Below are 24530 nucleotides of genomic sequence, written 5' to 3' on the forward strand. Positions count from 1 at the left end.
ATTTAAGAAACGTTGGCTCTAACAAAAATCACTGTTAAAAAGCACAGGTTATATTTTAGTATAGTAAACTTTAGCTAAGAGACTGCTTTCTCTGCTCCAGATTTGTTCCCAGCTGAGTACAAGGCTGGAAAAACAACAAGCGGCCAGTAAAGATGAACTGGAAGTTGTGAAGGTGAGCATGATGCCTCTACACATGCGACATTTCTAACACAAGTCTTGCTAAGTGCCCAGGATACAGAACAAAATGTGACTTGAAGTTTCACATCAGAAGAGCGGTGTCCACCCAGCTGCACCAGTAGCCTCACAGGCATTTTTCATCAGATGTAAACAATGAAAGGGTTTATTTCCTTTCACGGTTCTTTATCTTGTATCAGATAGGGTGGAACTGTCATGAGTTGAAGCACATACAGTACTTGGCTTTTCTTTTTCCTGTTGAAATGTATACTTCTGGCAAAAATTGCAGAGCGACAGTATTTACTTGGATGTTTTAATTAAGTGGGGGGAAAAAAAAGGCTCTGTAGAGCCTTGTAGATGTTGCTTCACCAGTGTGCACAGTGGAGGGGTCGGAATTGGGACAATGTTTATATTGGGGTTTCTGTAATTTAAGCAGAGTTGGTTTTAAGTAATTTGGGCCATCCATCCCAGAATTTCCATAGCAGTTCCTCTCCCTTCTTTAAACCCCCTTACCAGGAAAACCTGCACTTGAGGTAAACATTTCCTGATCAGGTAATAATTCTGTCCCTCTGCTTTGTCACTACTGAGTAGGCAGAATTGTTTTCCCTCTGCTATAGCTTATAGTTGTTTCCTTAGTACTCAAGCTGAACCTGATTTGTTGCTTTTTAGTGACTTTATGTTATTGATTAAAAAAATAATTCTAGGATTGATGTTCCTGTAATCTGCTGAAATAGCTCAATATCCCATTTTAAGTTTGTGCAAGCCAGGTCAGCTGTGCTACATCTTCAGCCATGAGTAATGGGTTCACCTGGTAGCACGAGAACCTTACTGTTGTGTGTCAGGCATTGCTGGCAAAAAGGGCCATCCCCTATGATGCTAAACAAGCACCAACAGGACAGCATTGGCCTGTGCAGTGAGCACAGGCTGCTTGCTTGCTTCTGGAAACATGGAAAAGCTACCTGGCATTCTTTAAAATATCAAAATCCATATTAATTGGTCAAGTGCTGTTACAGAAGACAAAAAGTTCCTAGAGTGTAATTTACTCTTCTGAATCATGCTGGCATAAACACTGCAAAATACTACAAAGCTTTGGTAGCAAGAAGGCTTTGAGTAATTCTAATCTAGGAGCAAAGTCTCTGGGCTTAGAGCATGCTAGGTGGTGTTTAGGAATTTTTGTACTGGTTAATATATCCTGGAAATTGTTCATGAACTCAAATTCTTTTCATATCAAATGTGAAAACTGCAGTACTAGTTTTGAGTATTACTGACAGAAAGGCAGTCTGACATAAAAATGGCTCTTCCAGGAAGCACGACAAGTCCCGTAACGTGGATTAAAAATGAGCTTTCTGGGTATTTCAGGGTAAAGTGATGGCCTGCAAACACTGCAGTGAGATTTTCAGTAAGGAGGGGGCACTGAAGCTGACTGCTGTAAGCACGGAGAATAAAGGCATAGAAGCAGATGATGAAAAGGATGCGCTGAAGAAGCAGCTGAGAGAGATGGAGCTGGAACTTGCACAGACCAAACTGCAGCTTGTGGAAGCCAAGTGCAAAATTCAGGTACGTGGAATCCAAGCACAGCAGGGCAGTCTCCTTAACCTTGTTGTGCTTAGTCCAAAATAATTCTGAATCATGAAAAAAATTGTCCCAAAAAGGAGCATATACCTGCACCACTGTATACCTGTGAACTTCCAGAACAATTTTCTGTCTTAAAAAAAAACAAAAAAAAAAAAAAAGAAAAAAGGAAAGAGGTTTTCATTTGTGTATTTAAATAGCTTCTGCTGTTCCACAATTTCAATCTGTCTTCTCTTTCCCCAGTGCCTGGGAGGCTGTGAGGAAAGTGCTGGATTGCAGGAACCAAGTTTGAGGATGCTTTTTTTGTTAATTAATTGGGTTTTGATCAATTCTGACTATTCTGCTTTCTTAGGAGCTGGAGCACCAGAGAGGAGCCCTTATGAATGAAATTCAAGCCGCCAAAAACTCTTGGTTTAGCAAAACCCTGAACTCTATCAAAACGGCCGCAGGCACACAGCCACCGCAGCAGCCTCAGCCGCCCCTGCCACCCAGAGAGGGCAGTACATAGTTCCAGCCAGACCCGATACAAGAGCACAAAGAACACCACAGCTGAAACCCTGGAGGATTCTTCCAGTGGTCTCTCCTCTTGGGGAAAGGACAAAAGGCAGGAGTGCAGGCTTGAAGTGAAATTCTTCGGTGTTTTTCATTCATTCTGATCTGACCCTTTTCAAAGGGGGGAAAAAAAAAATAATTCCTGTTTTATGTTGAATTCTTACTTCCCAAACTGCCTTGCTGAAAGCCACGTTCTGGTACCTTCATACTTTTACACTTTATTTTATATGACTAGATGTTAAATAAATACTTCAAAACTAGGTCTTTAATACATGACTAATTATTCAAAATTATTTTTATCTTGCATAGAAGGTTTTTTCTTCTTCTGGAGGAAGAGAGAGAATGGAAAATGTAAAGTCCTGAAGCATAATCTCTTCATAGAAAGCACAGTGTAATAAGTACTAGTTTGTGTGCGGGTGTCTAGGATAACTTACGCCCTGGGACCATCTCAGAAGTTTATCGCAGTGACTGCGTCCTGCAGAGAAGCACTTTTTGTAAAGCTTAGGCCATAGCAAAGATAGTCTTGTGCTCTCTTGGCACAATTGTTTGTGAGCTTCCCTGATATTTTCTTAGTTTGGGTTGTTTTTTCTTCAGAAATGCAGGTAGTGCAGTTCTTTGTAGCACTGTTGTTTAAAGGCTGTTTACAGCTGAACTGGAATTTAACGTGAAGCTCTCTAGTTCCCTTTTTTATTTAGTGTTTATACTAAGAATTCCAAGAAATCATTTCTTCCATTGGGATAAAGGGAAACCTGTTGAACATGTATTTGACATTTTTGCTGAGAAGCAGAGTGAAGACCTTGCATAGTTCTGACCTTTTGCGCATCCTGTGCAATAAAGGGTAGGTTTTATGAATAAAATAAATGAAAACCTTTCCCTGGGTCTATATGCAAATTCTGAATTTGACACAGAACTGACGTATCAAATAAAAATCCCCAAAAGCTTGTGCTGCACTGATGAATAAAACATCACAGAAGCAAGATCTGTTTGCTAGAAGTATTTGGTGAGGAAATGCTATGTTGGTATTACTTATTTTTATAAAAACAAACATTTTCAAGTGGAATACAAAACCTAGACTTTCCCGTGGGGTAGACTTCTCTGATGATTCCCAAACCTGTCTGGTTATTTTATATCTTTTAAGATAAGAAAATTCAAAAGCATTTGTTTTGCCTGAACATAAAGTGTTTATAGAAATACTTATTTCATGGAAAATTAAACTATTGCTTGAACTGATGGAATATTTTTTTAATTATACCTGTCATGTCTAAAGGTGGTCTTACAGGTAAATATTACTGCTGGACTAAAGGTTGTGTATTAATTGTTCCATTTACAAAATTGTTCCCGGGACATTAGTTGTGTTTTGATCTTTTTGGTTTTAATTCTAAGGAATGCCATATCTTGTCAGTTTTGTACAATAAAATTTAATGATACCCATCTTGTTCTTCGTTGTCAAGCATAATTGTGAATTATTTTAAACAGGGTAGTATAAATTTAATGTTACCTGTGCCAAAGGAATGATTCTGAAAGGCAGTCAGCTGTTTGAAGTACAGATCAAAATATAATCGCTATCCTTACACAATTATCCTGCAATGAAATTATCTCTTCTTAGAGTAAGGAGTTAAAAAATGTTAGTATTTTAAAATGTACCTGCAAGAACAGTGATTATCTGGAAATACCAATACAGTGAGAAAAAAGAGGGAGAAAAAGCAGAAGGAATTTCTTTTGCAAATAATAACAAAGATCATCTTCCCTGGTCACTTTCTTGCTAATAATATTTGCATAAATGTTTCCATTCTCTTGACTGTCTAAACCTAGCATTAGTCATTCACTTACCAGTACCGCTTCACACTTAAAATAAACTGCATGCTACATCTGAACCGACATTTAAGAATAGATTTGATTGTTATATTTGAGAGCACTGTGCCAATGAGTGACACTGATGGTTTGACAAGTGTCCGAATTTCTGGAAATTGATTAAAAACCTTGATTGGAAAATATGCAGTAATAGTAAGAAAAAAATGATTAAGACTGTGATTCCCTGAGCAGCTGAGTTAATGTAACAGCTCTCTGCTGCTCAGTGATCTCACTCCTCCAGCTCTCCCGTTGTACAGTCATTGCCCTGTCCTTGTTATAGCACTTACTGGAGATGATTAAAAATATTAAAAAAAAAAAAAAAGTGGGTGGATTTCCCGCCCTCCGCTGGTTAGTTTTTTTCCAAGTTGATGAGTTAAATCATCTCAAAGGGTCCAATGACAATGAGTGCAAGCGGATCATGAGAGTGGGACTTCCCCAGTTCATCAGAAAAGAACTGTTAAATAAGCTCACCACGTTTCATGGAACTGGCTTTGACACATCATCTTTCTCAGTGTAGCAGCTCTCCGTCTTTGGAAGTTGAGTTTCTGTGACAAAAACATGTTTGCTACCTGCTAGCCATGATGATTTAAAAACCTTGTAGGATGGAAGCTGACTCACATCAGCAAAAAAAGGTTTCAGAAAGCACTGGCTGCGTCATCCCTCTTGGCAACGGCATAAAGGCAGTAAACAAATTCTCACCTTCCACCTGTAGATCCAAGGTAGCATTTTGTATCAGTGGCATCTGGAAAAGTAGTATTTACTGTGTCTTCTCCAAACTACTGAAATAATAGAAAATAGCTCTGTGGCATTATCTTGATGAATAAGCGTAGTTCTATTCAGAAACAAGGAAAGGAGCACAACGGCAGGATTAAATCAGGCAACCTCAAATGCTACCTGCTGACTGTACACGCTATTGGGAAACTTAGGTTCCCGTGAGAAAAAAAAATACCTGAGTTTTAATTAACCCTTTCAGCAGTGTGTGACAGAGCTATGTGCACACGTGTCCTGGACCGACTGATCTGTCGGGGACAGCTGGCTTGTTGTTCAGCTTTTCAGCAGGAAACACCATCAAAGTCTCACTGAAACTGTTATTTTCATGTGGCACTGGAACAGCTAACATAGCTCCCAAGTCTGGAGTGATTAATAATTTTTTTTCCTGAGTCAGTACAAAACCGTGTGTCCACATCAAACTTACATTGAAAGTAATTTGAATTTTATAAATAGATGTGTGGAACTAAATCTTATTTTTTAATCTTACTAAGAATGCATAGTTCTGAAATAAAGCCTTTGCTTTGACTGGGGACAAACCTCCAAAGAATATTTTTAGTACAACTGTTTTATCTTGTTGGATTCTAGTCTGTTCCTGAGATGGCCGGGGGGGGGGGAAGTACTTTTTTTCACTTTAAAAAGAAGTTGGTTTTACTTTGACTGTAACACTTTACAGGATAAATGAAGCAAGGCTGATTTAGTTACACGGTGTATCTGTGAACTAGGTCTTGTATTATCTTTGTGAATCAATATTCTAAAGTAATAGGACTTATTTCACTTAGTTTAACAAATTCCCAATGTACCCAGAGAGAATTGAAAACAATAAAATAGAAAAAATAATGCGTGGTGTTAATCCAAGAAACTGCAAAATCCCTGAGGTCCATATGCATTAATGTTTAGGAAAACCACTCTCAGAAAAGGTAGTCAGCCATGTAGTCAGTACTGCCAGCTGACAAAGGCATCCTTATCCTGCCCATTAATTAGTATATAATTTGCTACAGCTAAGTTAAATTGTTTACATAGGTAAGGAATTTTTTTTTGTTGTTAGACATTTTAAAGGACTTGCCCTTGAAATTTAAGATAGATGCTTTCATTGGTGCCATTGAATTAAAAACAACTCAAAACCAGCCATTTACAAGGGGAGAGGGAGGTAAAGTCAAGATCAGCAAGAATTCAGCCCCTTGACAAAGTGTGAAGTATCCAGAGTCATGATGTCACTCACTGACGGGAATTTAGGAGTAAATAAAAATCTGAATTTACTGGCACTGAAGTATCAAAATCTGGAAACTACAGAAGTATGCTTTCTCCACAGGAGAAAGGTAGGGCTGTTCCCTTCCTTCTGTTAAGTAGTTGCAGTGAAATCCATGGAGCTACCTGTATGTGTGGGAGAACTATACCTCCTATTTTGATTTACTGTTAGACTCAGGGATAACTGGCATACTTCTGCATAATCTAATAAGCCTAAATATCTTTGGCATTGAAAACAGAAACACTCTTATCTTACAATGCCGGTTTTCTTCCAACTGCTAGAGAGAAAACCTTAGCACGTGTTACTGTGGAATGTGAAGATCAGGGCAGAGGTTTTCTCTCACGACGGAGGGGCTGTGCTGGCTGACAAGCACGCCTCTGTTACAGCCGAACCATGCAGAACGGGCTGTTCTGCAAACGGCTGCACTAGCCATGCAACGCCATGTATACCAGGGGCGGTGAGTATACACAGCGCCACACATCATGCTGTTCTTGCAAACACCAAGGCTTGAACTAAATTATTTTTCCATCTATTATGCTAATGTCCTACTGGGAGTTGTCCCATTACCTCCTTCCAAGTAATAATACTAAGGGAAGACACAATGAAGCGCTCAAGTTTGGACCTTTCAAGTTAGGTTAGGTATACTTCACAGCAGACTTTAAAACTGGGCTAATCCATAGATGTATTTGGAGAAATTAAAAGAATTTGCAACTGGATAAACAATACTCCGCATTGATCAAGATCCTGTCTTTCCCAAGTTAGAAGTCTACGTAATTTATTTCAGGATCGTGACTTAACACGTACAGGTTAATCCTCCAGGAATACAGGGCTATCCATTTCCTCTGGATTCCAACTGCTTTGCTACTGAATGTATTTCATGCTATTTTTACCTGAAAAAGAAAAAAAAAAAAAAGATATGGGTAGAAAATTAGGACATTACTTCCTCTTATTTTCTTATTCGGTGGGACTTGCTTTTATTTAACCTGTAAAGGAATATATATGTATCTTTGGAAAACTGTATCTTATATATAGAATAATATATAGGAAACTGAATCACAAGGGGATAAATACATCAAAAGGATTTGGTATCCTAAATTTCATTTGTGATTTGATACCACCAGAATCCTGGGCTGTACTAATTTCCTTTCAGTTTCTCTTATTTTTGTATTTTATATAATACATGGATGGTACTACCAATGCAAACAAAAGCAGATGTTCTCAGATTTTTCTCCAGATCCCAATTCCCTCCTTCCAGTAATCCCTGGGCTTGTACTGCTGCTGACACCACCTTCAAAAGCTGTGCCAGGATCTCTCTCGAGCTGTGGGAAACATTGCTTTCCCATGGAAGATTTTCTGGCTTCTCTGAACTGGGAAAAGACGGCACATCAATACAGAAAGGGGTCTAACCAAGCATGATCCAGATCCCTCAGCATCTGCCATTCAAGGTGGACTTACTTCAGCACACTGAAAACAGCAGCTTCAAAGCTCTGACTCCATTACAATGAAGTTTTCTAGGTTTGGAGTTGCAAAATACACTTTCCTAAAGAGTTAGGAAAAAAGAGTTATGATAGCGATGATACCAGACTTTTAACTGGGAACAATTCAGTACTGTCGGTACTTGTAAAACAAATCCATGTATTATATAAAATATAATATGGAAATATAAGTGTAATGCTTGTTATTAAAAGTGCAATTCAATGTACATGGTCACAACAAATGTTTACTTTTTTAATTGTTACAGAATTGTTTGGATCAGTACCTTGTTATCATTGTGTGAACAATGCCTTGTAAAATAAATGGAAATGCAAACAAAATGGGAATAAGGTGCTTATTTTCATAAGCCATTTATTTAAGAAACAGCTTAAATGTGTTTGCAATAATAAACGGCTGCTGAGTCAGGTTTTCCGATACAGTTCACTCCAGCTGGTTATTTTCAAGCTGTGTCCTATTGCACTAGGACACAGTGACTCAGCAGACGCGCTGTCCAAAATATGCACATGCTACATAGCTAATTCCAGCCCGTTCGTTAGGACAGCGTACTCATTCACAAGGGGTAGCCTGTTCTGCAGGAGTCTGACAGACAGACACTGTGCTAAAGAGCTAAGGGGTCAGCCGGTCCTCTCCTCCAAAGGCTAGTCTGAGGTTTCCAGCACAGAGAACATGCTGGTAAATGTGCTTTTCCTAAAGGTTGTCGATGCGTAGCAACGGGGAAATGGGAGTTGTTGTTCAGGGCTTTGTGCTTCCCTGGAAGTACACAAGAGAAACAGCCAGGTGAGCCATGAGGCAGCAGGCCTGAAGGAAGAGATGCAGGGAGCAGAAGGAAACAGCACGAAACAGAAAACTCACTTGTAACCCAGAAGCATGGCTGAGCAAGAACAGGACAGAGCAGAATGTACAGCAGTCAAAATTATTCAAATGCTTTATAAAACCATGTGAGCAATTGCTCTAGCCATTGTTCCCAGGTAACTGGAAAAGCACACAGCACTTCAGGGGAAGATACGAAGGCACAGAGGTAGAAAAGCTGAAGATTAAATTTACCAGACATGAACATTTTGTATTGATTTACCTCCACATCACTATCCAAAGACTGTTTGCCATCAGTTGCTATCAATGCCTGCAGACAGAAGGAATGGCTGCTGCATGCTAGATAAAGAGGCTACATCTTTTCAAAGCCCTCTCGGATGCTTTTTCCCCCTATCCCCAGAGCTGATGAGCACTGAAGAGCATGCTGCACTGTATTGTTTGCCAGACAGACTAGACCTTCAGAAGGAGTTTCAGTACTTCTCCTAACTCTAACCTAGCTCCTTTTCGCCCTCCTGCTGCAGGAACTTCTCTCCCCTGAGAGAAGGCGGGCCACTTGGCTCCTTGTAAGGATGCGCAGAAGAAGAAAACTTGGCTTTGTCAGGCTCTCTTCTGTTTACAGCCAGGGGAGGATGCTGCATCCAGACACTACTGCAGCTTTATGCAAAGGAAAGCTGTGTGGAATGTGGTTTTACATTACAAGAGTGATAACTCTTCCATGTGGAAGCTGCCACTCAAGTGCAAGTGCCACAGGCACCAAAATGCTCCTGATTTAAGGAAACAAAATAAACACTGGTTTTATAAAAAAATCTCAAGGAAAAAAGCAAATTACAGGCTCACTTACAAATGCATTTACGTATTAGTGAAAGTGTTTTCTCCTCTAGCCAGAAATTAAATTATAAAGCAATAACAATTTAAATTCTAAAACTATGTGCACTTCCTAATATAAGACCACAACTGAGAGTGGAGGAACTCAAAAGATTAGTAGCTAAGGAAAAAAACACACAAAGTTTTTTTCATGTCTCAGTGGCTGCTCAACAGAACAGTCATAAGGAAAACAATTCCTGAATAAGCAACTGCCCATAACCAGTTAAATAACCATGCCATAGAAGTAAATTCCAGTTGACCATATTCTATTTTCCAGGTAAAATCGACCAGTCCAGCTTCAAATGCCATTCCTGAAGATGGACAGGCTGAAGCTCAGTCCTATGAAAATAAAACATAACCACAGTCAGCTATGCAGATCTTTCCTGACCCTTTCTCAACCACAGATCTTGAAGTACTGGGCCAGAGGGTTGCAATAAACACTTCAGTACAATGCCTGTTAAAACTGCTTTGTGGAATGCAGGCTGGAACATAAATACTTGGCTTCAGGTTTTCTATTAATTTACCTTCTTCTGATCTATTTTTCCCTTCATACCTCTAAAAAAAACCCACAAACCCAACCCTCATTATAGATTAATTAATTCCTAGATGTTCACTTTAGAAATGGAAGGGGGAAAAAACCCGAAGCCCATAAATCAGCAAATGAGCTGGCATTCCTCAGTTTGGTAAAAGAGATGATGTAACTGGCACCTATTTTAGAGTAACTGTTTTTTTAAACACTGAAGGGCTGTATCCCACCTTGGGTTCCATTGGGTCCATAAAAGACATCTGGGGGCAAACGCTGACTCTTCCACTTACCTGCTTACAGAACGATTGCCATTGCCGTTTTTTTTTTTTTATTCTCTGGGAAATTTTAATGCCCGAGTAGGCCCCGGGAATATAGAACTTTTTTTTGTTGTTCAGTACGCTGAGTTAGTAACGGTGGGGAGAAACACCTGGCTATACATTTTTTTTTCCTTGACCAACTACAACCGAGGTTGCTGCACTCAGGAAGGCCATTTCAAATCGTCTCTGAAAGAGTAACGACCGCGGTCGCATAGAGGCCGGCCCGCCGGGGCCCTGCCGCCGCTCGCCCCAGCCGCCGGCGCCGCCCCAGGCCCCGCTCCCTCAGGCCGCCAGTAATGGCCGGCTAACGGCCGCCGGGCCGCGCGCCCCGCCCCGCCCCTCAGGGCCTCGCGGAGGCGGGAAGGCTCGTGGCCCCTCCCCTCGGCCCTGCAACGCGGCTGCTGACTGCGTGTCGCCATGGCAACGCCGGCGGATGACAGCGAGGGGTGGGCGGTAGGACGAGCTGTTCCGCTCACCCAGCGGCATGGGTGGTGGCAGCGCGTCACTTCCGCGGCGCGGGCGCGCGCGCGGTGCGTAGGAGGGGCGGGAGGCAGGAAGGTTCCAGAGGGGTCGCGAGAGCCGCCGCTGCCGCCGGGGGGGCGCCGCCGCACGCGATCATGGCCGCAGCGCGCGAGGAGGTGAGGAGCCGTGCACACACACCCCCCGCGGCGCTCTGACTGGAAGCGGGGGCGAACGCCGCGCCGGGCGAGGGGCCGGGGCCGGGCCGCAGCCAGCGGGCGTGGGGCAGGGCAGCTTGCCTGCCCGGGGGGCGGCAGGGAGCCCTGAGCGTTCGCTGAGCGCTGCAGGCGCCTCTTCCTGAGATGGCGGGTGTGCGCTTTTAGCGTAATCCCACTGAGGAGCTGTTCCAGCTGTCGAACTTTTCTCGGTTTCCCTTGTGTTTTAATTGATGAAAGCTTAAACCTTGAGATATATACCGGTCGAGGAGAGAAAACGTGAGCGGCCAGGGAGTGAGGAACGGATGGCTTCGTGCCTAACGGGGTGCAGAGGGAAAGGAAACTACTGACCTGATAAACCTGAAACTGCTACATCCGGGAAATCCGAAAGTGGTATAACTGGAAGAGTGCAGCTGTCAACCTTGCGTAAAAAGAACAGTATCTAATATGTGCGTGTGATCTTTTATTTTTGAACCAGTTGCTGAAAGACTTGGAAGAGGTTAAAGAGTTGCTTGCGAAAGCCACGAGGAAGCGACTTTGTGATGTCCTGATGACAGAGAAACACAAACTAGAGCTAGAAATCAAGAATCAGCCTCCCCCAAAGCCAAAAGATGTGGCAGAGGAAGAAAAGTCTTCACTGGCAGGGTACACGGTGAAAATAAACAATTATGGTAGGATTGCTTTTCTGAATATGTACTAGAGCTCCAGCATCTCTCTGAAGAGAAGGCAGGGTGGCATTAGTGTGAGTTACAGTTGTCCCCTAGCATTATAGAGAAGCCTTCTGAAGTCTTTATTTCATACTGGAGACCCTGCTTTAAAAGCTGCTGCGTGCTTCCTTGTGCTGTCCCAACCACAGTGTGTATTAATTCTGTTTGTGTGATAGTACTGGTGGGATGCATTAGTGATCCCTGGTGTACCACCTAGTATTTTTTCCATTGCCTAGTAGGAATGAAAGAGTGAGCTTTGGCTTCTTTGCTCGCCATGTCGGTGAAAGGAGAGGGAATTGCTCAAGATACTTGTCATGTAGGGAGCAGGGAAAAAAAGTGGGTCAAGGAAACTGCAGCAAAAGCAGCTACCTCTGACAACTCCTGCACAGATAGAGTTGCTCTCCTTTTACCTGAGCTTATAATGTGTTTTTTCTCAGAATTTGCGGGAACTAGGGAGCAGGACAACATGTGAAAACCTTCTCTTGCTCTCAAATTATTCCTGAATAATTCACATCTTTTCCTTATCCCTCTGAAGGTTGTTTCAATAAGGCAGAGATTGTACTCATTCCTAGGGGACTTTGCATGGGGAGTTGGAATGCAATGCGTGAAGCTTATGGAGGAAAGCTAGAACTTAATCTGTTTTTTTTCACTTGCAGGTTGGGATCAGTCAGATAAGTTTATTAAAATTTACATCTCTTTAAATGGAGTCCAGAAGCTTCCAGCTGAGAATGTGCAGGTGAATTTCACAGAGAGGTGAGTTCATCTTGTTGCACTGCGCCACAAGGGAGAGCATGGATGAAGAACACGATTTGAAATGCAGGAACCTGTTCTGGATCAGCCCTTACCCCCCACTCCCTTTTTTTCTTGTTTATTTATTTATTTTTGGTTTTTTAACTTGAGCAGTACTAGCTTTTAGTAGCACTTAGCACATACCCTTAAGTATAGCTCTCCTTAGAGGGAAACAGGGTATTTTCATTTTACAAGTGCTTGTTGCACCTCATCGTGCTTGACAGGACACACAGTGTTAGCCCTTGTTTTTGATGGTGATAGAACTGCAGTGTACATTAAGTAAATCTGCCTTTCCCAGGTTGTAGGAGATCAGCAGGGTAGAAAGAACGATAAAGATCGTGATTTGTTGTGAAGTCTGGGCAGGTCCTTTTAAGTCCTCAGTATTAAATCCCACTGAAGATTTGAAAGCCCTGGGAAGAGAGTAATTCAAGGCTGTTGACATGCTTTCCAAAGAAATATGTATGCTAAAGGGCTTTCAGCTATTGTTTTTGGTGGCAAGGCACAATAGTCTTAGAACGATTGAAGTATTTGTGTCCTTCTTCCCCCGCTTTCTGGTTCTAGGTCATTCGATCTGCTTGTGAAGAATCTGAATGGAAAGAACTACACTATGACCTTCAACAACCTCCTGAAGCCCATCTCTGTGGAAGGGAGCTCTAGAAAGGTCAGTGTACCTCAGCTGTTAGAGATATTTAGGTCCCTCTCAAAGTACTATGTTCATTGTCTGACTCCAGTTCAAGAGACTCTGTGCCAACCTTCAGTCCCTCCCTTCTGTCTGTAAAGTCTCTTCACTGTGAACGTGATTCTTAATAATCCGTAATCGTCATAACTGTGGAATTGTTCTCTGGAATCCATGGATTCCTATTTCAAAAGATCATGTCTGGATATTATATGCTTTTTTAAAATAAGCTCTCTAACAGGATTTCAGAAATAATTAAGCAGAAAATTCCAGTAAGCATTCATTTGCATCCTTGTGCTTTTAAATACCTCTGAGAAATTCTTTGCAATTTTAAGGTCTAAGAGACTTGCCAGCAGACCGAGATCTTGAGAAGCTTAAATAGGCTTAACACCCAAAGCAAAGTCTGAAACCTGCTCTGCCTTTGTAAGGGTGTGTTGCTGCAGAATTTAACACTAGTACCACTGTACTGCTGATGGCTGTGACTGGTGATAAGTGTCCTTGCTGTGCTACTTGTAGCACCTTTGTGGGCTTAGGGATGTGTCAGGGATACCTTTTGTGTGTTCTGTGCAGTCGTGTCCTGCACTTAGTGACATCAGATGTGAAGAAATGATGGTTCAGTTTGCAATTGCCCTAAAACTAGGACAGTGTAAAACTAAAACAACTGAAATAAATGAGTGTGATGCTTTAGTGATTTTTAACATGGCATCATGGCATGAAAGTGAGCAGTGGTAACGTATTTGGTAAGCTAAGCTAAAGCTCCAGCAGACTCGTCTGCTGTAGCACACAGGAGTTCTTTGTGAAATTTAGGTCAGGGTTGCAATTACACAGGCTTTGCTTGTAGCTTGCAAACATACTGCAAGATTAAGCAATGCCCTAAAACTGCTTTCTTATCCTTGGAGAAATAAATTGGGAGAGCCTCTACCTGAACTTGGTATTCTTGGAGAAGTCTAGTAAATACAGCGACCCTTTACTGGAAAGTCCTGGGTACTTTTAGCATCCCGAGAATCACTGAATGGCATTTCTGCAGCCGTGTATGTTCTTCTGTATTGGTACCGTAGTACTGTACTAGTATTATATTAATCACACCATTTAAATGGTCCACAACAAGATTAATACTTTGTACCCCAAAGCTGAATACATACTATAAGTTCTATATGCTACAGAATAACCAACAGCCGAGATAAATGTTTCAGGAATTTGTACGTATAGAAAGAGGTTTATGTTATGAGCTAACCCTATTCATTGTGGTTGTGACTAGTATCCTTTTATGAAGCATTCTAAATTCATGCCTTGCTGTTCACCATACAGATAAAGACAGACATGGTCCTTGTGATGTGTAGGAAGAAGAGGGAGGAAAAATGGGAATGTCTCACTCAAGTGGAAAAAGAAAGCAAAGAGAAAGAGTAAGTGTCTCTTCAATCCTCCATCTTGTTTTCCATTTCTTGTTCTGCACGTTGCCTTAGGACTGCCAGGAGAGCAGGTCTGTACTGTACTGGCTCTGCAGGCAGACTGTGAGAATCGGTGTTCTGGGGGACAAGCCCCTAAGATGTTCGAGAATCATTAGGTTGGGATTCTTTCGGTACTAGTAGGAGTGGTAGTGGAGGAGATACACTTTGAGTAGCTGTTTGCCACTATTCTACTGTTTCATTGCTAATGATGAAGGCTGCATCATAGGAAGTACAATAGGTAAGACCTGCAGTGAGAGTGCTAAAGGTAATCAATTAAAGATTCATTTATAATTTGATGGCTGCATTCACGGCAAAAACTGCTCTAGTGAGGTTGACTTTTTTTAGATTAAGTGTGTATTATATAGAAATACATCTATTTTCCCTGCAGCTGTGCTGGTCAAAAGAATTATTACTTTGTCACCTGTGTGTGAAGTGCCTGCACAAAGATCCCAGTGTCCTTTTGGCAAAACAGGTCTTTGTTTAGCTAGGTCATTATATGAAGTTGCAAGCTAATTTGTATCACTTCCAGTGCTTGGGAGCAATCCTACAAGCGGCTTAGGCACTGGATACATGAGGGTGGTAAATTACATCAGGACAAGAGACCTTTTATATATATATATATATATATATATATATATAAAATTTAGTATATCATATAATGACTTTATATTATTTTACAATACACACACATGTTCTTCTCCAGAAGCGAATGTATATGCCCACCTTGAAGCTTGGAAACACTCACTTTTGAGAAATTTTGCCTGCCAACAGCTATTCATTGTCTATGTTGATAGGATGATTTACTAAAAACTGATTAGTCCTCACTAACCATACCTGAATTTAGAATTAGAGCAAAAGTACTTTCTCCTCTCAGATGGCATCACTGGAGATTAAGAGAAGGCAACTTGACTGCTAATGCACGAAATGCACTTAGTGCTCAGGTCTGAGAGACTGGTGGTTAGCCCCGTGCTTGGGGAACTTGCTCCCTCTGCTGATCTGTTTTGATATGCAGGTTTTTCAGGTAGCCTGCAGAAATTGGTAACTACCGAAGGGATTTTAGAAAACAGGACACAGAGGGGCAGTTTTGCCCGAGAGGGCATTATGTATAGCCCTGGTAATGTGGGTCCTGTCATACCCAGGTGCTTACCATGTGGGTGGCACTGTTTGTCAGCTGGCTTCTTAAGTTGAGAAAATTGCTTTGAAATGCAAGGTGCTAAAAAAACAAGTTAATTAACCTCTGGACATAATCTGAAAAAATGGGAAGCAGAAGATGCCTTTTGGGTTGTGAATGTGGTCACTTCAAAGAGATCAGTGTGGCCATTTTTCTATTTTTATTCACTTTTCACATAATGGCACAGACAGATGTTGTCACTTTCTGGGTCTGCCATATTCCACTTCTGCTTTCTAAAATTAATTTTAGGAAGCTTCCAAGGTCATGCTTACTGCAAAATGCTTCCCATCGTCCTTAGTGGGACAGCTCTAGGTATACTACTCATCTTGCACTTAAGTGTACTCTTTAGGATTCTCCCTACTTGGAAGCTGACTGCGGCATGACTGAAGACTGCCAGGGTCTAAAGACTTTGCCAAAGCAAAATCCTCACTGTTACCAGAATGTTTCAAACAAATATTAGTATTCAGTTTTTTGCATAGAATTGTTGGATATCCCTGATCTTCTTACGTGTATCCATCTTGCAGGAAGGCTGCCTACGACACGTCAGATCCTAGTGAAGGGCTTATGAACCTTTTAAAAAAGATGTATGCAGAAGGGGATGATGAAATGAAGCGCACCATCAACAAGGCCTGGGTTGAAAGCAGAGAAAAGCAATCCAAAGGGGACATACCAATGGATATTTGAAAGTACTCTAAGGGCCGCCTTAACACTGATCTTCCATGTGAAACATGCTGTGCTGCAAAGATCATTGTTTACACAACCTTCTTCCAAGGAAAGACAGTCATTTTCCATTGCAGGTTGGAGAAAATACTTAAATAAAACAGCTTATAAAGCATTTCCTTCGGTCAAGTGGCTCACCATTTCCTGAAGAGTGGAGCATAGGTATATCCTTACCCCTCCTTGAAAAAGCATCTCAGATGAGTGTTGCGAAACTGAGAACAGAATGTAAAAGAAAAGGAATCCTAAACTAGGATGGGTCAAGGCCTCTCTGTTGCGAGTGACAGCCGTACCCATCTATTTGCTGGGGCTAATGTCATGCTCGCTATGTGGGGTGTGGCTTTTTGCTTAGGCATGGGCAAATATGTTGAACTGTAAAGCATGTCACAAAGGGAGAAATGCTGAAGAAAGCAGAAGCGCTATCTATCTCAAGCGCTTGCTAGTTGAGCAGAAACAATATGGTGTTAATCCTGTGGTATTAAAATTTAATGATTACTCTTAGAAATTAAATACTGGCTGTTTAACCAGTTTAATTTTGAAAATGAAAGCAGCTCTTTAGCGCCTATGCAGTGACCTCCTTGGGGTGTCTTTGAGGAGGCATCAACTGCAGGCAGGCTGCTGATGCTGGGCAGCCAGTCTGGCCTGGCTCTAGCAGCATATGAAGAAAAGAGAGACAAGCTCCACTTTCTCCTATCGACTTTCAAGGGTTTTAAGGAGACAGGAGTATATTGAGATAGCTTATACTCCAAACTTTGACTCGGCTGGGGGTGATGGGTTGCTGTCAGTTTGCTGCCAGTGTGCCTTCCACCTGGTGGCAGTAACCATTTTACTTGGCCTGTTTATTGCAGCCTCTTGGCCCCACTGCTAGGGAAGGGGACGGAGTAGCCATTTCACCTCCATTGCCCTGCTTTGAAGAAGAGTACAGGGCAAACATGAGCTTAGCAGCAGGCTTGTTGCTATTGTAGTTTCCTTCCCGATTCCTTCTCATGTCTCTGCCAAGGATGGATTTGTTTGATGTTACCTGATGAATTAAAGAAGCCATTACTCTCCTATTATGGTAGGACTTAGTTGCTACCTTGTTCTTAAAGCATCGGACCACGCGCCGCACTACAAGCGGGAGATGAGATAAATACTAGCACATTGTAGTTTCTAATAGGTCTTTTATCCACTTTGTCTGCTTGCTAATATACATGTATTAAGTTTGCATAGCAAGAGTATCTAAACTTGAGGCCATGTTTTATTTTCAGTTCACGCTCTTCCTTGTTCACGGCAGAATACTACTTTGCCCTGTTGTACAATTTCATTTATGCTTTTACCCAACTTACCATGGTATGGTGGCAAAAAAACTGCTTGAACTAGCCTTGTGCTGTATGTCTTTATTTCTGACAAACTTCAGCTTAGTTCTGCAACAATTAGGTAGTGATTTTTGCTCCCCCCCGCCTCAAAATAAAACTGCCTCTCTTACAGACCAGCTTAGTGCAGTTACGCTGCTTCTTGTCAGTTAACTGATACCAACTGCAATCAGTTAAGAGAGTTTAATGAATCAGCACAGCTTCTCATCCTTCCCTTTAGTTTGATATTGATGCTGGACTCTTAGACAGGATGGTTTTGCCTTAATCACTCCAACACACAAACTGAGCCCGTTTTGTGTTTTCTGCCTGAACGTATATCCATGTGGTGATCTACCACATGGCCCTCTGTATCCCAGACATCTGAGCATGGTCAGCAAAATGGCGGAAAACAATTCTGCTGAGCCTCCAACGCCGCTTCACCCCCCGAGGGCGGGATGTCAGGACACACCTATTTCGGATCCTCACAGGGCAGCTGTCCCGGGGCAAGCTGGCAATCTCTTTATCAGCCACTTCCTAAAACAGAAGACCACAGCATAGAGTTTATCTGTGTTCCCCAGGATTTTGAGGGGGCCTATTTGCCAGACCTCAAAATCTAGCTATAGAGTAGGTACCACCACAAGCTTCTCTACCACCTCATGAGTATGCTTTGCTATTTGGTAGGGAACTTGCACCTGTCCTCACCTGACCCTTTCTTTCTGGACATCCCAACAGTGAATGCAAAATGATCCACATGGAGACCCTAGAGTTAACCTTATTACACAGACTGAACAACCTCATACCGGTAATTATCGTTCGTCAAAAATCTGCTTGGCTTTATCCACGTAGCAGGGTAGGCTATTCGTTTAAGATGAGCTGAACTTAAGTGACTGTTCCTTATTAACCACCTTCCCAGGTAATATGCTTTAATGTCAGTAAAAGGAATCTCATACAGTATACTTCAGAAGGAGCTCCAGGCAGAGGAGGAGAAGTCAAAGTGTCTCTGTTCTAATGAGAAGGCTTAAGAAAGGTCTTTCCATGCACAAGAAGAGTGCTCAACAGTTTTCAGGGAGCAGCAAATGGAATTTCAGAGGAACAAGTGAGCTCAGCAGGCAAATGCAGCCGAAAGGAAGTCAAAGCCAGGTAAGCATCCCTAACTGCAGCATTCCTAATATATTATTTTCTAAAGGAGAGAAGGGCTCAAAAGAATCCTCTGTTCAGTCATGGTAGGAGGCCACAGTTGGAGCTAAAAAGAAGGCTGGGCTACAAAAACTCCCATTATGGTGCAGGAGTGCTGAAAAGCAATAGTGTAAGGCTATCTTCTAGAGGGATGTTCGCCTTCAAAGGAAGATGGCATCGAGACAGCAGCAACGTGACCTTCAACTTCAGTAACAGCAAGATCAGTAGGACTTCCTGTCTTCAGAACATATTTCAGTTACTGGTTTTGTTCAGTTGTGCCTCTTGTTTGCGTAGATAGCCCAAATAACATTTTGTAGGGCAGCAAAAAGTTACCTTCCTGGAGTCTTTTTCTTCAATCTAACTGCTGCTGTGACTTTGTGACTTCCAAAGGTGACAAAAGCAGCTGAGGAATACCAAAAGCAAAGCCAGCTGCCATTAATTTTCCCACCCTGTAAGGACATTCAACACAGACAAGACTTGCCAAGAGAATGATGAAGTCCATACATAAAACCAGATTCACCAGATACACTTTCTCTCCCAGAATGTTTAACGATGAAAGGATGTCCCCACAACTAGGCATGGCCAGATCAAATATGTACAGGAATATTTTATGAATATTTCTGATGCTTGCAAATGTTTTTAATGCTTAGTAAGGAAGGTTGAAAGCAGGGCAACAAAATATGTGCATTTTTAAGAACAGATCTAACACCCAGATCTGATGCAGCTTTTACACGCTTGTAGCTCAGGCAAGGAGTAAAATTAAGTATTTCTAATTGAACAAGTTGGTGGATTTGGCTGGATCAGGCTTCTAGGTTTTTAAATAAGCAAAAAAATCTTAAGTTTATTTAGGAAACTATAAAAGTAACCACATATCCCCCATTATCAGAAATAAGGAAAATAACTTTCTGAATGTATGTTAGTGACTGAGGGGAAAAAAAAAGAGACTTCATCTCAGATAATGTCACACATACTGCTTACATGAAAAGCACTGTTTTTAAAATAAAACAAAAAACCACAATCCAACACACACAACCTCCAGCCAAAAGGCTGAGGCTCTGAAGATGCCTAGGCACTAGCAGTAACTATGCAGTATGACGTGACTCTGTGCTCCTGACTTTGGGAAACGCAAGTGTTTGTGACCTGGCAGGGCCGCTTGGGTCTGTAAAGCGTGCGCTGTGGCCCAGCGCACGTCACGGCAGTAGGAACCACATGCGGGCTCGTGCCCTGCCCTGGCCGGGGCATGGCTGCCCCGTACCTGCAGCTCCTTGGGAAGGATGGTGTTTTTCCGGATGGCGTTGATCCGCAGCCTCTCGTCCGCGTACTCGTACACCAGTTTCCTTCTCTTGACGTCCCGCAGCATCCTCCAGTCCACATAGTAGCTCCGCACTTGCCTTGTGCATGGTGAGGGGAGAACCTAATGACAAAAATTAAGTTTATAGTACTCAAGTACAGTTTGCCCAATTCAATACGAATATTACCATAAACGTCTCCTCGTCACGCTTTTTCAAATTACTTTCTTGCAGGGCAGCTCCTGCCCAAGAAATGTAGGGTGTGATCCAGTTCAGTTCACAAAAGCCAGCAAGGACTTGACGACGCGAGCGACACAAATAACCCCGAGGTTACATACACCCATCCCCCCGGGGGGGAACTCAAGCGAGGTTTGGGCGGACGCAGGGCCAAGCCGGCCGCCGCGGGCCGCCACCCTCCACCCCCCCTCCCCCAGCGATCTAGCAAGCCCGCGGCCCTCCCGCCGGTCCCTGCCCGCTCCCTGGTGCCTCGGCCAGGCGGGACGCGGCCCCGAAGGGGAACAGGAGAGGGAGGGAGCCGGGCTGACCTGCCGAGCGGTCCGCAGCGCCCAGCTAAAGGCGGAAGCCGCCATCTTCTCGCTGCGCCGCGGCGGCACCGCGCATGCGCCTGTGGCAGGCGGGCGGGGGGGCTGCCGCCGGGGCGGGATGCCGCGCTGTCGGCAGCTGTGGGCCTTCATCCTTCTGCGGTGAAACTGTATTTCCAGTGCCTTTGCGGGTGGGGAGAAACAAGAAAAGAGAACCCAACCCGCTTTAGAGGGCTGTGCTCTATATCCCGGTGCTGCTGTCAGCCTCGGTGGCACCTCCGTCATTAGAGGGAGCTGGCATCTTTCACAGATACCTCAGGGTTCGACTTTGGGTGGACCAAAAGGATCCCAGGTTAGAGAGGAAAGTGCGAAAATGCCAGGGGAAAGAGTCCCACCAAGAAAGTGTGATGCAGAGCTGCTGTGGTCTTAGTTTCGTTTCTTGAAAAGTTTCTTTGTCCGCTTCCTTACCACCAAGGGCTATTCCTACATTTATATCAGAGTTTTGCATTTTTTTTCAACTCATGACTTTTGGGTAAATTACAGCATTTTACAGACAAAATTAGATAATCATCACCGCGAACAATGAAAAACGTATAGGAAATTCTGCTTCTGTTGTTCTTAACTGCCCTATCGTGAGAGAAAGCGTCCTGTTCTTCCGACAGACTTCACTTAGGCAATGTTTAAAATAAGTCTTATGTCCTGATTTTAGGGAGAACATCCATTAAGTATTTGATGTTGAATTAATCATCTTGATTAATTTTTCCATTCCATAGCTTGTTAGCTACGTCCAAAAAGTGATGCAAGAAGCTGGATTCTCTCTGTTTGTCGTGCTGCTTGCTGTCTGTGTGCCACGCGTTTTACTTAGATGCCTGGTGCATTACACCAGTCCTGAAGTACCTAGGGATAATCTGGAAGAAATGGCCAGATTGGCAGGCTAACAGGGACAAATTTCATCATCCATGCTGCAGACAGCAGCAACAGCTTCCACAATAACCTTCCTACCTAGGCTGATGGTGCAGGAATGGTGATCAGTGGAAAGAGGCCATTTTTGGCTGCCTTGCCAACCCAGGTGTTAGCCACCCTGGAGGTCTTTGTCCTGTGGATGTGCCAAGCTGAAAACAGTAATACCTGTTACACAGAACATTAAACAGGCACGGAGGGGTAGCTATTTTCACTTTTCCTTGTTTCAGATGGGTCTTGTGAACCACGGACTGGTGAGGTGTTTGTCATTGGCCTCATTTCCATGCTCCCTTCGTACCCGGAGGAGCTGGAAGGCTGCTTTTAAACTTGCATGAAGGTCTATCTATGGAGGGAAGCTGCGGCAGTAGAAAGGGCTCAGCCTGCAAAGCCTGTGCACTGTAACCCTTCTGTGAGCATCCAGTCTTCAAATCTCAGGCTGTTTGTGGTGTGTTGATGCATGACTGGCTTCAAGTAGGTTTCACGTGTTCGTAGGGAGAGAATTTAAAGCTTTGTTCCCTGATGTTATTGTCTATAACTTGCTATTTTCACAGCTTTCCAGCTGGTAAAAGCAATCTGTAGAATATCAGCAAAGCAAATAAAGTAGGGAGCCAGGTGTGATCAAAAGGGATTTGGATGTCAAAGCATGCATTTGTTTCTTCAATATTTTGTAACGCTTCCCCTTGGCCTCTCTGTGTTTGTTAGGTGGTCCAGATGATTGAAGAACCAATGAGTGTGGGAAGGAGAGCTATTTCTTCAGCCAGGACTGAATCCCTCCCTTGCTCAATAGCATCACCTGTGTAACCAGCACTTTCCCAGCTGTGGAGGTGGGACCATGCCTGTTGCCTTGCAGCACTCTTTCCCCTTCTGCCCAGGACAGAGTGTTTAGTGCTTACAGCTTTAAAAAATCCAAACTAAGTGAGAAGGTGTGGAGCCCTGGTGTGAGTTTGTGGTGTTTGCAGTGTTCAGTGTGGTAAGGACGCTGTGTTTGACTTCACCACCCTGTTGCAGCGACTGAGACTGGCAAGGGCTAATAATACATGTTGGTAGCCCTTAGGCTGCTGCTGTCGTCATCTCCCTCAGCTGAGCTTCTGGTTGCAGTAAAGCAAAGCAACTGGTCAGAATCCGAGACGGTTTGTTAGTTAAAAACTGGGCTCAGTAATGCACGTGGTTAAAATAATTGCGTGGGTACCTTAACAATGCCTATGACCTGTAATTTGCTTTCTTTTAAGTTTTCCAGGTTTTTTTTTTAAAGTATTGTGCTGGATAAGTTCAGTGTTGTGTTTAATTCCTGCTGGGTTTAGAAGGTGTTTTATTTTTACTTTCTGTATTACTCCACCTGAATTTCACATCATTAATACTTCAAATGTGCTTGTTGATATGTGGGTCTTGGTGATAATTCTGGGATGTTTGCTGCCAGATTTATGGGACTGGAAAGGCTTTCTGGCTTTTCACTAGAAAAGGAGCATAAAATGAATCGGAAATGGCTATTTCTGCTGGTGTGCAAGACTGATACGGAGTAGGGGAATTGCTGCCAAACCCAGAGTGCTCCTTAGGCAGTTTGTGGGAGGGAAACACCCCAAGGCCTCTATTGGTTCCTTTCATCTCTTCCATGGGGTCTTAAATTCACCGCAACGACTGGTGCTGGTTTGCAGCCGGGCTGGGAAGAGGAGAGGATTTGGTGACCTTTCAGCTTGCTCAAATTACCTTTGCAAATGGTGGCTGTATCAGAAGGGTTCTGAACCAGACAGCTGAAACTACTTGAAAGGTAAGAGAAAAGTACTTTTATTTCCTTTGAGATTCCTGTTGTTTGTTCTGAATGAAAAACCCAGCCAATTTTTCTCTTGACTTCCTATAGCAGATGCCCTCCAAGGCTTTGAAAGCCTTACACAAACATCAATAATTCTGTATTACGGGCATGTATTATTATTGCAAAATGTATAGTAGTATTTAATGTCACTCTGTTTTGAAGGGCTTAAGCTTTCCCAGGTTGTCTCATCCAACCATATGAAACCACATATCTGCTAAAGTAAGTGGGAGTTTTGCCTTTGGCTTTAATGGAGCTCAGGTTTAACCTAGAAGGTAATTATTTTAGAATGCTCGTTCCTGGTAATTTCCATTTTAGGCTCTGATTCCTCTGTCAGAGTAGTTATTTTAAAAGCCCTTCCTTTTGTCATGAGATCATGCTAGAATTTGATCACACTTACATCTTATAATTGCAACAAACGCTGTTAGTAATTTTTCAATATTTTCTCATCCAAAAGCTCTTTCTATGCCTTCTAGAGCACCTTTTCACAGGCTCAGTGGTAGAAGCCAGTAGAAGTTCTTTAAAATTAAATATATCACTGTTTCCTCAATGAAAATACTTTATTGATTATACTATTTATAATTAAAATGTCATTCATTGGACAAGTAAAATTGCTCAAATACAGGAGGTACAAAGTTTTTGAGCTGTGCAGGCAATAAAACAAAGATTTGCTTCAGGAAAACTGGCAGCTAATGATTTAACAGAAGGGAGCTAGATCATTTATTACAAAATGCATATTTATACTAACTAGCAAATGTGCAAATACTATTAGGCCACTCTGCACTTTCTAATGAGTATGTAGGATTTTGGAAGCAATCTCTCATTTACATATGAACAGTTAATACACCTTGCTTATCAGATATTGTGCAAGAATTAGCATTAAAGAAAAGGTAAATATAAGAGTGAATCTAGAAACACAGTATCTACTTGGCTGATTATATAATTATGTGTTTCTATTCATTATTTCAAATCATCCCAAACTTCTGTAGTGTTAGGTAAGGTTCATTCAGTCTATAAGCAAAAAGAAGTAGATACTTGCAAAAGAAACAACCTTGCTAAATTAATGGTT

At 42.5% G+C, this 24530-nt stretch overlaps 3 protein-coding genes across 3 annotated transcripts in view; 2 read left to right on the forward strand and 1 right to left on the reverse strand.

Moving 5' to 3' along the window:
- The window catches only part of RABGAP1L (RAB GTPase activating protein 1 like), a gene marked incomplete at both ends in the record, with an annotated part of 227355 nt that extends 225101 nt beyond the window's left edge, over positions 1–2254 (forward strand). Inside the window, 3 exons of the mRNA XM_082003159.1 lie at positions 101–172; positions 1534–1731; positions 2099–2254. Coding sequence (XP_081859285.1) covers positions 101–172; positions 1534–1731; positions 2099–2254 — 426 coding nt within the window. The remainder of the gene's footprint in view (positions 1–100; positions 173–1533; positions 1732–2098) is intronic.
- An 8540-nt stretch (positions 2255–10794) lies between these two features.
- On the forward strand, positions 10795–16326 carry CACYBP (calcyclin binding protein; the record flags this gene model as incomplete). Its single annotated transcript, XM_082003192.1, has 6 exons — positions 10795–10815; positions 11330–11522; positions 12215–12311; positions 12909–13008; positions 14332–14426; positions 16167–16326. The coding sequence occupies 6 exons, from the start codon at positions 10795–10797 to the stop codon at positions 16324–16326; spliced, it is 666 nt and encodes a 221-aa protein (XP_081859318.1).
- Positions 16327–18041: 1715 nt separating this feature from the next.
- Positions 18042–20745, reverse strand: MRPS14 (mitochondrial ribosomal protein S14; the record flags this gene model as incomplete). The annotated part of the gene is made up of 3 exons (XM_082003245.1): positions 18042–18224; positions 20122–20280; positions 20701–20745. 3 exons carry the CDS (start codon positions 20743–20745, stop codon positions 18042–18044), a joined length of 387 nt encoding a protein of 128 aa, XP_081859371.1.
- Positions 20746–24530: the final 3785 nt, after the last annotated feature.

This window comes from Phaethon aethereus, assembly GCF_964289735.1.
Source record: "Phaethon aethereus genome assembly, chromosome: 8".
Lineage (NCBI taxonomy): Eukaryota > Metazoa > Chordata > Aves > Phaethontiformes > Phaethontidae > Phaethon > Phaethon aethereus.